The following is an 11,757-nucleotide window of genomic DNA, read 5'->3' as shown; positions in this document are numbered from 1 at the left end:
CTACGAGCCATCGCCCAGCTCAGCTCTACGCATGGGCCTGTGCATGCCTCCCACCAGCCAACTGATTTTCATTTTCTGAAAATCGGGAGACACACACACATGCATCAGGGTCGTGCTCGCATGTGAGGGGGGGCAGGGGGAGCACTGGGGGTGGGGGCCTCCATGTTTCATTTTTGCTGCCAGGAGGCTTCAGGGAGAGCCTCCAGCATCTGAATGAGGGCGAAAAATGGGCCTACCGGAAATACTGGAAGTTTGAAAAGTCGCCTGTTTCCGGCCTCCAGAGAGCCTCTGGAGCCCATGGGAGGCAGTTTCCACCCTCCCTGAGGCTCATGGAAAGCTTCCAGACTCTGGTATGAGCGAAAACGCTTATCCAGTGGTACAGGAGGCCAAATAAGCTGCATCGGGGGGACGGGCTGTGCACACATTCACAGGGGGGCAGGCACATTGTATTGTGGGTGTGGGCATGCACACGCGAGAGCATGCATACACAATTTTCACACCCGAGGAGAAAAAGGTTAGCCATCACTGGTCTATAGAGTACATGTATACAATCCTTGCTTTATTGATTGCATGTAATATTCTAATTTTCTGAGATGGTGGATTTGAGGTTTTCATGAGCTGTACGCCATAATTATCACAATTATGACAAATCACAGCTTGAACTATCTTGCTTTGCATGTAATGAGTCTTCTCTCATATATTAGTTTCACCTTTTAAGGTGCATTACTGAAATAAATGAACGTTTGCACGATATTCTAATTTTTCAAGTTTCACCTGTATAATACAAAAGGAGTTATAATTAATCATGAAAATATACAGTCATGGATTACAAGGCATAACAATAGTAGCAAAGTTTTAATGAAAAGAATTTAAAATTTAAAAATGCCCATTGTTGTTCAGCAACTAAATTGGCAGACTATTATTTTATGTGTCTTAATAAAAGCAGACTAGAACATCATTTTTAGAGCTATAATCCATGCTAAACTGCCCAGTTTAACTAGAAAAATGAAATAAAAGAAAAGTAAGCTGGGAAACTGTTTTCCTACAACAAATGGATTGGCTCAGCCACATTGAGTACAATATTGTAGAATAAATCATTTGAGGAAAAAACAATCAGATATAATTTGAAATCTCTTCAAGGGTAAGGCGGAATAAATATCTATAGATACAAAGAGAACTTCAATAATATATGAGGTAATCTACTCAGGAAACTTTGATATGCATGAATATATATATATATATATATATATATATATATATATATGTATATGTATATGTATATGTATATGTATATGTATATGTATATGTATATGTATATGTATATGTATATGTATATGTATATGTAATGTAAATGTATATGTATATGCATATGCATATGCATATGCATATGCATATGCATATGTATATGTATATGTAATGTATATGTATATGTATATGTTGCATTTGTGCTGATAAATAAATAAAGGGAGACTAGTATAGATCTATTTCAACCTATTTAGATCTCATCAGCTAGCCATACCCTTACTGGGAATCGAACCTGAACCTTTATTTATTTATCAGCACAAACGCAACACAAATAACAAAGGCAACATTAAAAATAATAGTTTTCCGTCTGGATAGTCTCTTGTGATGAGCCGATAGACAGAGAAAGGAAGCAGTATGCTTCCTCCCATATTTGGGCATACCAGGGGTTGTAATTCAATGCATCTATGTGTGTCTCTGTGTGTGTGTGTGTGTGCGCGCGCGCACGAGCGTGCGCGGTTTCTAATAAACTCACTTAATTTAAAAAAACCTCAAATGTTTAACTTAATCATGGAAATTATGTATATAGTTGTGTTTTAAAATAAGCTCACTTAATTTGTCAGCGTTCCTGAAAACCCAACTCCAATGAAACTCCAAGACAGGCATTTTCTCAAAGCTCCCATTTATTAGAGTAGGTATACAGGCACATCTGGGAAAACCGAAACTTGAGAGTTCCAGGTTTTCCCTCCTAAATGTGAAAAGTCCAAACCATCCCATCCATGAATCAGTCCATCACCTTGTCCAATCCCAATCCATCCCAACTCAAGACATCACTCCAACCACTCCTTCTCCAGATGAAGGAATACCCTGACCAAAAAGAAGAATGCTATTTTATCTAACTACATCCCCTCTACTAACACCCCCCTCCTGCTTTCCCAGGCACATGAATGTGGCAGCGTGGAAGCATCCGGTGTTAATATGGCTTCCAAAGCTGACATAATTTAAAAAAAAAAAGATTTCAAGAAACAGGCAAGTGGCTGAGGTGTTGCCCCCTTTCCACCAAGAGGCTCCAACCCTGAAATTAATCCTTGTATTTCTGTATCAACTCAAGCACATCGGGATAGAAGCGTTGTGGGGCATCCAGACCCCAGATTGGATCAAAATGTTGCCAGTCAGGAATATTCTTATAGAAAACCAAATGAGGGATTCGAGGAAGCAGGGATTCAATATCACGTTTGGTTGTAGCAATATCCTTTCCTCCACTCCACACGGCCAGTGGCACAGTAACATCTTCTATTTTATAAAATGGGGGTTTTGTCTGCGGATGAAAAGAGGAGAAAAGAATGTGATTTGGGAGTCACCCCCACTGGGTAGAGAAGTTGCCCAATGGATTCATGGAATTTTGACAGCAGGTTGAACTTTTCGTGTAGGCATCTCTTAAAATTATATGCTATTCACAACAGGACTATGATAAGTAGATGAGTAGTCCAAGCAGATTCGCAAGGCAATAGGATGCGCATGTGTGAAGAAGATGGTGGCAGCCACTTTTTCGCTGACCAGAGGACTTTTCAGCAGCCTGTGGTCAGCCGCCAGTCTCTTTGAGAGCCGCTTTGCAAAGAGGCGGTATGAGCAAGTGGTGACTGGGTAGGCGGGGTCAGCAACCGGCAACAGGGGGACCAGTTTGGGGGTGTGGCCAGTCAGCCATCACTACCAGTTCACCAAAGTGGACAAAATTCCCACCACCGCTTTGGGTGAGCTGGTGTGAATCGACTTAATACCACCTCTCACCTTAGGAGAGCAAGTTCCAAGAGAAGAAAGTCATAGCAGACAACGTCTGTTTTTGAGGCCCCACCTGTCCTATTCATCAGCACCAGGGGGTGAGAGTCGTACACAAGACCTGGCCTGATAATGTCAGACAAACATGTTGTACCTTTAGTAGATGATCTAAGCCCAACTGAGGTCTAAGGAAATACTAGTCCATTCTCTTTCTTAGGCTACTTCCCAATTAAACCCTTCAAGGAACTGGAATCTGCATTCAAAGGGAGGATTATATAATTCTACTCTAGAAATATACTGTTATGTCTGCTTTGTGGTAAGGTTGCAACTGGATCTATAGGCCTAATTGCCCTTGATACTACTGGATTTCTGTTTATCCCTAGGCTGGAACTTTGATGGAACAACCTCAATGTTTTTTTCCTTTACTGTAATTTAATAGAAATAGCCAGGAAGGCCCTCTGGTGGATGAAAAAGGCAGTTACCACCACAACATAGCTCTTGCTATGGGTTTCCTCCAGTTCTGTGGTGATATTACTGTTCTTAATATCTGTTCTTATGTTCAACTGCACCACTTGAATACGATTCTTTTTGAGTCCAAACAAGGCAGGAAGAAACAGGAAAAGAAGAGTTTTCACTGGCTTTGAGACATAGGAAGCAAGGTAAAAGCAGGATCTGAGGCAGCTTCTCCTATAGAAACTGTAGGATCAAAGTGAGAAGTTGGACTCTTCCTACTTGTAACCTTGTGGTTACAAATGTCCTCTGTGAGACTCTGGAGAAGACTATGTCTTCTGAAAGACGTATATCTCCCGCAAAATGGAAGGATGCAAAAATGTAATGGTGTGTGTGTGTGTGTGTGTGTGTGTGTGTGTGTATACATACATGTATACATACACATACACACACACACATACATATAAACTTGTAGAACTCGCATTTCAGCTAATGTTGATATTTTAGTTTGGAAGTATTCATAGTTGTTAGATAAATTACAGGAAATCAATAATATTTAATTAGCAATTTTAAAAAACTGTCAAACCTTATCACCATTATACTTTTTCTTACCATGTTGTATATCTCTCTGTTTCTGTGCCCATAGTCATAATATTTAAATTCCAGCGAACGTATAATCTAAAAGGAAATAAAGACATTATTCACAATTTAAAAATTAGTTTTGAAATCTTAATATTGCAAAATATTAACAAGATATATGTACAAAATATGTATGCACCAGTGACCTGCGGTAAGGTTTATGGCTGGTGTGGCATTGACACAGTGGTGGGTTTCAAAATTTTTTAGAGCCTCTTCTGTAGGTGTGGCCTGCTTTGTGGGAGTGGCTTGCCGGCCATGTGACCGGGTGGGAGTGGCTTACTGGCCATGTGACTGGGTGGGGTGGAAAATGTGGTGAAACTCACTTAACAACACTCTTGCTTAGCAACCAAAATTTTGGGCTTCTTTCTTTCTTTCCCTTCTTTCCTTCCTTCCTTCTTTCTTTTTCTTTCTTTCCTTCCTTCCTTCCTTCCTTCCTTCCTTTTTCTTTCCTTCCTTCCTTCTTTCCTTCTTGTGTCTCTCTCCCCAACTTATTTTCTTTCTCTTCCTTCCTTCTTTCTTATCTCTCTCTCTCCAACTTTCTTACTTTCTTATTCTTTCATTCTCTCTCTCTCTCTCTCTCTCTCTCTCTCTCTCTCTCTCTCTCTCTCTCTCTCTCTCTCTCTCTCTCACTCACACACACACACACACACACACACACACACAGACCATTTCCCTCATGTCTTCCAGACTGCCACTGACAGCTTTCAAAGAGAAGGAAAGACTCCTGCCTTCGGAAGGGGTTGGACTAGATTACCTCCATGTTCCCTTATATGCTCCTAGGTCTACTCTACTCTACACACATATGTTCTGCTCTGTGCCAGTTGAAACTGTTTTGCGTTTGTGTGTGAGGGGATGTTGTTAGAAACTACCTTGAGTATTCTGACGAGGTAGGGCAGAGTATAAATAAAAATGAATAATAATTATTATTTACTATTTTATCCTACGACTTAAAAACATATTTTGGTATTGTTTAAGTGATGAAAATGAGGAATAGTTTTAAATAAATGAATAAATTACTTTTTTAAAAGGCAGGTTTCAATGAAATTCACACACATACTATTTAGGCTCACCACTGAAATTGGGAATGAGAGTCTGTGGCTCTATGTCTCACGATATTCTTCCCCACCTCGGTTCCGTGAGCGAGAAGTGCTGCTGCTGCTGCGGCGGGGGAGTCGGGTCGCTGCCCGCCGAACAGTGCGACCCATGGCTAGCCCAGGAGCAGGAGCTGCCGCCGCCGCCGCCATCGCTCGCTACCACTCAGGCCAGTGCTCGGGCACCAGGAAAGCACGCAGAGTGGGTGTGGTGACAGTGACAGCAGCCCAGCAGGGGAAACGCTTTGCCAAAATGTGTTATCTCACATATCTTACCATCATGTCGTAGAGAATAGTAAGCTGCAATAAAGCATGTCTTATATATCTCCCCAGCTATCCATGCTGATGTTTGCTTAAAAATCCTTCTGTTTTCCCAGTCTAAGGTAGATTTGGTTTTGCTCATTTTGTCATATGCTCATAAAGTTGGGGGTGGAAGTGGAAAAGAACAGCCATAGTGGCTTCATTTCTACTTGGCTTCTCTGCAATTTCAATGTCATCTTAGGGCAGAAAACTGATTAATTAACCCCATGGTCAAAAGTCCCCTTGATACAACTAACCAAGGGGATTGTTTTAATCCTATGTAAACTATGTCTGCTTAGGGATAAATCTTATCTATCCAGGGTCTAAATGGATGAACAGATTCCTTTTGGAATCCACTCATCCCACTGGCCAATGAAGGCAGTCCCATGGACAATAGCTTAGAGTTACACCCAAGAGATTGCAGGGGGGAATTTATTTCTCTTCTTCTTCATTCTGTCTGCAATCACCTGGGATCTCCTAATCTGGGATGTGAGAATGGTTTGGGAATGCTGAGAGAAGGAAGGAATAATGGAGGCTGCAGGGGAGACTCATTTGCCTCAGCTAAGCTATCTTGTTTCGTGAGGCAGACGGAGAACGAAAGGAGATAGTCGAGGCAAATGAGCCTGCCCTGCAGCCTCCTTCATTCACACCCATTCGGGCAATGGGGGGGGGGAGCTTTCTGAAGTCATGCAAGAAAGCCCCCCCCCCGCCCAAACGTGTGAATGAAGGAGGCTGCAGGGCAGGCTCATTTGCCTCAGCTAGGCTATCTCCTTTCATAAGGCAGACGGAGAAGGCAGCATTGGCAGCATTGCGTTGCTGGGCAGCGGGCAAGGAGGAGGAGGGCACAACACTGCCGCCTTTGCCCTTGGGGCTCTTCTTGTGGGACATGATGGCTGGGACTGCTTTAGGGCGCTCCGGCCGCCGGCTCCTCCGTGCGCAGCCCAGCTCCCAGCACCACGGTCAGTCTTTTTTTGGGGGGGAGAATCCCCAGAACCAGGTTGCCCAGCACCCTGAAGAGGTCTGCGCGGGGCTGCAGTGGCTGCAAAGCAAGGCATGAGAGGCAGAAGTCCCTGAACCCAGTGGGGCAATGCAGCTCCAGCAGCCCTCACTAAGGTTTCCCTCTTCCTGCGCCCAGCCCTCCTTTGCTTAGGCTTCTTTCTCAAGAAACGGTTTTTGGGGCTAATGGGAGAGGAGAGTTCGAAGGTTCTCGGCACTCTAAGAAGCCGCGAAAGCGGCTGGGAGCCCACACCTCCACCATCAGCAATCCGGAATGAGTCGCGCTCTGTGGCTGTCACTTACCCTGCTGCCGCTGAGTCACAGGAAGAAGAAGCGCCCTCTACTATGAGGCAGGAGAACTGCTTGCCTCACCTAGTCTGAATTTTTAGGCGTTTTATGATCGCTCAGCACAAGAAACACGTTCCACACATAGTGATCATAAAACGCCTAAAAAGTCAGACTAAGTGAGGCATGCAGTTCTCCTGCCTCATAGTAGAGGGCGCTTTTTAGAGGCTTTTTTTAACAGTTAAGCAGAGTCATCAGCAGCCTCACCTCAGCTGTCGCCTGAGAGGCTGAGCTGGCTGAAGCCTCACCGCAAGCTCTCGCTTGACTAGTTCAACACAATATTTTTCAGCTGGAATTTCATAGAAAGACTGCAAAGTTCTTTAAAGAAGAAAAGCATTAAACGTAGTGAAAAGTAGTAAAATAGTTATTTTACTAAGATAAGTACTGCAGAAATTGTAAAACTTTAGAGATGTAAAACTCACAAAAGGAAGTAATCCAAATATATTCTATATGGTCTAGATTTAATCATAGTAATTTTCATTTATCAAATTTATATAGCCATCTATCTCACAAATGGGACTCTGAACAGTGTACAATTCAAAACAACAAGAATAAACAATAAATTATAATAATCTAGGGATTTCCATTTTATAAGTATATTCTAATTAGTAATATGTATTACTGTTTTTTTAATTGCATTATTATTATTGTTGTTATTATGTACACAATAATGTGAAATCACATCTGTCAGTTCTTTTGCCTTGCCATGTCTGTTTTCTGTTCTTCATTCGGTGTTTCTTGTGGGCCAGTTTGGTCTCTCTAATACTCAGTAAGCCTCATGGTATATTAGCTTCAGTAGATATTCTTCACTGGACTTAGTAGATATTCTTCCAATTCTTCCCTTGTATCTTCTTCAACTGCCTGATGTACTTGCAATACTCCAATCCCATATATTTTCCTTTGATCAGTTGAGTCTGACAACATCACTCTGTGGATGACGGGCATGATTTATTGTCATTATTGTTTCTGCTCTCCTGATCCAGGAAGTTCCAGTTCTGATTCCAGACCATTATTTCAGCTGCCTATCTAAGGACTGGAATTCTCCAGATGTTATTTGCCTTGCTGGAATTTCCTCAACTGACTTTGAATTTGAAGAATATTTTAAGATCTTCTTCGCTGTCATGATGTATCCATTGAAATCCTTCTTCTAGATTTTTATGTCCTATGTAATTGTTTTAAGGATGCCCAGGGATTTTTAATTAATTATTATTTGTTTATAATATAAAATACCAAAAATAAGAAAATAAATAGTAGGAGTGGAAAATAATTTGTGATGTGCTAATAGTAAAATGACTTCCATAATATTGAGGTGTCTGTTCTACAATACTGATTGTATTTCCCTGGAATTAGAACTGAAGACATTGCATTGATTTTTCTTTTTAAAGTCAAACTCAAACAGGGGCTGTCTACTATGACATTTTATATATGTGTTATTATTATTTATTATTACTTATTTATATATACCAACCTATAAACATTCCTGCTTATCATATCTTTTGCACTCAAACCAACCATTTAATTAAATATAAAACACTGATATATCAACTTTGATTTGCCTTAAAAATAACTCACAAACTTAAATCATACTCTACCTGACTCCAGTGATTCATGGTTTTTAAAGATGAATAATCAGGAAAGAATGCAGCATATACATCCGACCGACTCTGAAAAACAAGAAAAAATTACATATTTACAATTTTTTATAAAACAAAAGTCTTTTTTATTGTTACATTATTGTAAAATAGAAGCAAATGAGCTAAACAGTTCTTTCGGCATCCCATGCCTCAGTTTTCAAAAAAAAAAAAGTTTTCCAAAAAAGGAGAGTAGATGAGTGATTTCCTATTATGCGCCTTTAAAAAGGACTCCCAAAGTTTTTGCAATAATTGTCCCATTACCAAAACTCAGATTTTGTGATGATCACTGAGAGCCTATATACTTCTTTGGCACTTTATTCCAACACAATGTACTCTTAGTAACGTTTACACTTAATAAACTGTGGATTAGGGGTGGGTTTCAAAATATTTTACTACCTATTCTGTGGGCATGGCCTATTTTGTGGCTTGGTGGTCGTGTGACTGGGTGGGCCTGGCCAACTTGTAAAAGGTGGGGAAACTCACTTAACAACACTCTTGCTTAGTAACCAAAATTTTGGGCTCAATTGTAGTCATACGTTTTCTTTCTTTCTTTCTTTCTTTCTTTCTTTCTTTCTTTCTTTCTTTCTTTCTTTCTTTCTTTCTTTCTTTCCTTTGTCTCTCTTTCCCTTTCTCCCTTTCTTTCGGTCTCTCTCCTTCTTTCTTTCCTTTCTCTCTCTCTCTCTCTTTCTCTCTGTCTCTCACTTACTCTTACTCTCTCTCTCTCTCTCTCTCTCTCTCCCCCCCTCTCTGTCTCTATCTCTCTCTCACACACACATCCCTTCCAGTTGGCGAAAATTTCTGTTTTGCCAGCTGGGAGGTGAAGTCCACAAGTCTTAAAGCTGTTGAGTTTGAACACCCTTGGGTTTTTTTTTCTAAAGGGTTAGGGGTGCAAGGGTCTTGTAACTTGACAACTTTAAGACTTGCGTGCTTCAAATGCCAGAGTTCCTGAGCCAACATTTTGGTTGCTAAGCAATAGTGTTGTTAAGTGAGTTTCACCACATTTTTGGCCACGCCCACCCAGTCACATGACTGCCAAGCCACTCCCACTCAGTCACATGGCTGGCAAGCCATTTCCACCCAGTCACATGGCCAGTAAGCCACTCCCACAACTGCAAAGAAGCCTCCCTTTCCCTGCCGCCACCAAACGGTCTGTGTTCTCCCCCTACGGATTGACGCCACAGGAAGGAAGGAAAGAAGCGGGTCTTGGGAGAGACCTTCCCTCCCCATTCAGAGAGCCCATGTGTAAAGTTAGCCAATTGCTAACTTTATGTGAAACTATGACAGGATTAGTTAGGTGGAGAAAAACTGTGAGGGGATTGGAAAGGTATTCTCATTGCCTGAAGTTCTTGGAGCTGAGTAAATCCCCAGAAAGATTTTTATTATAATAGTGAGACACATCACCATTATCGTATTTTTCAGAGTATAAGACACACCAAGATTTTGAAGAAGTAAATTTTTTAAAAAGCTTTTGCACTCTGCAGACCTCCCAAACCCTGTGCACACCTTATTTTTTGTGAAAAATGGGGCATGCAGAGAGTTTGAGAGGCCTGAAAAGTGCTCCTGGGAGTTGGGGTGGCAAAAATGAGCAAAAAACAGCCCAGGTTTTTTTGCCAAATAAAGGGCATGCATAGCCTTTAGGAGGCTTGTAGATTGCTCCTGAGGGGGGGGGGACATCCTTTTTTTGTGAAGAGGGCGGGGTTTCTGGAGGCCAAAAGTGCTGTATTCAGTGTATGAGATGCATCCAGATTTTCACACTCTTTTTGGGGGGGGGGGGGGGAAGGTGCGTCTTATACTCCGAAAAATACGGTATTAGTTTGATTTATATTCCAGTTCCTATTTCCCTTAAACTACACCATGTTGTCTGTGGAAGAATATATCTGCTGTAATAATTCAGATTAGGGGTAAGCAAATAACAGATTGGACTGGATGGGATCTCACTGTGTCCTCTCTGGGCTTGGCCTTCACATTTGATTGATGTTCTAACAAAATGGATTGCTTGATTGCATCAGTTTCAAGATTCTGTGCTCTAGTCATTAGACTGAGGAAATCTAAATACACATAGCAACTGCCTTGTTTAGCAACTGCCTCATTGAATGACTGTTTGCAGTTATGACAGTGATAAAAAAATAACTTTATTACCGATCCTCCCGACTTTCTCAGGTCCGTGTGATGATTTAATACCAATAAAGGCAGACAGCAAGGAGCTGGAACTAGAAGTTTGTCTTTACTCAGCAGAGCCTTCTTACAACAACTTCCTGCCCCCAGATCCCATGACTAGAAATGTTAACTGTTTCCTAACATGCACAAAGAACTGGGCAGAACAATTGAACTTGAAATATAACATAAAGCATACACATCACTACATCTCCCCTCTTAAATATAAAACATCTAATATGATACAAAGTCTTTCCATATTTTTGGTTTAATGGCTCGACCATAGCAAGAGAAAGTAACCGCTGTCTCATTATCAGTAGGATTGCTGTCAGACACAAGTTCTTCACACACTCCATTTCTTGAAAGTATTGTCTTAAAAGCCCATATTACTATTGATGCTTTTAGACTTCCCAGCTGCACTAGTTCAAAGTATTTGCTGTAGTAGTCTCCTACCATCAGGTAGTGGATGCCTTCAAAATGAAAAATATCTGTAGCCAGTCTTTGCCATGCCCATGAACGAGCATTTCATGGTGTAAGCGTTTCTTTTGCATTGTTTTTTTGGAAATGTCTGGCAGGTGTCACACTTCTTCACAAGTGTCTCAATATCAGAGTCCAAATTAGGCAAATAAACCACCTCCCGTGCTCTGCGCTTACACAGAGTAATGCCCAAATGTCCCTGGTGAATTTGTTCCATTACTTCTGCCTGCTGTGATTTAGGAATAAGAATACGGTCACCCATTAATATGATATCCTCATGAATGGATAGTTCATCTTTCACAGGCCAGAATTCCTGCAGCTCAGGACGCAGCTTCTTGCGTTTTTTCTGGCCAGCCATTGCACATGACACAAGTTAGTTTCTCTAGTACTTTATCCTGTTTGGTGTCTTGTCTTATCTTCTCCAGGCGTACATCTGATATTGGCATGTTCACTAGTACTGTATGTGCCTGCTCTTCCAACTCCGCTTCATCCCTGGCTTCATGTCCTTCTGAAAACATCCTTGACAGGCTATCAGCCATTGGAATTTCCTTTCCAGGCTAATATTTCACTGTGAGATCATACTGCTGTAATTTCATAATCATTTACTGCAAGCGTGGAGGTGTAGAAGCTAGCGGTTTTTGTAGTATGTACTC

At 41.3% G+C, this 11,757-nt stretch overlaps 1 protein-coding gene across 1 annotated transcript in view; it reads right to left on the bottom strand.

Moving 5' to 3' along the window:
* Positions 1 to 1,970: 1,970 nt before the first annotated feature.
* Positions 1,971 to 11,757, bottom strand: part of LOC309393520 (putative lysosomal acid lipase/cholesteryl ester hydrolase) — a 31,130-nt gene continuing 21,343 nt past the window's right edge. Inside the window, exons 8-10 of the mRNA XM_081955831.1 lie at positions 8,432 to 8,503; positions 4,081 to 4,146; positions 1,971 to 2,560 (exon numbers count right to left, since the gene is read on the bottom strand). Coding sequence (XP_081811957.1) covers positions 2,324 to 2,560; positions 4,081 to 4,146; positions 8,432 to 8,503 — 375 coding nt within the window. The 3' untranslated portion in view covers positions 1,971 to 2,323. The remainder of the gene's footprint in view (positions 2,561 to 4,080; positions 4,147 to 8,431; positions 8,504 to 11,757) is intronic.

Source organism: Natrix helvetica (genome assembly GCF_964273705.1).
Source record: "Natrix helvetica genome assembly, chromosome: 5".
NCBI lineage: Eukaryota > Metazoa > Chordata > Lepidosauria > Squamata > Natricidae > Natrix > Natrix helvetica.
This window is presented reverse-complemented; position numbering and strand designations above follow the sequence as displayed.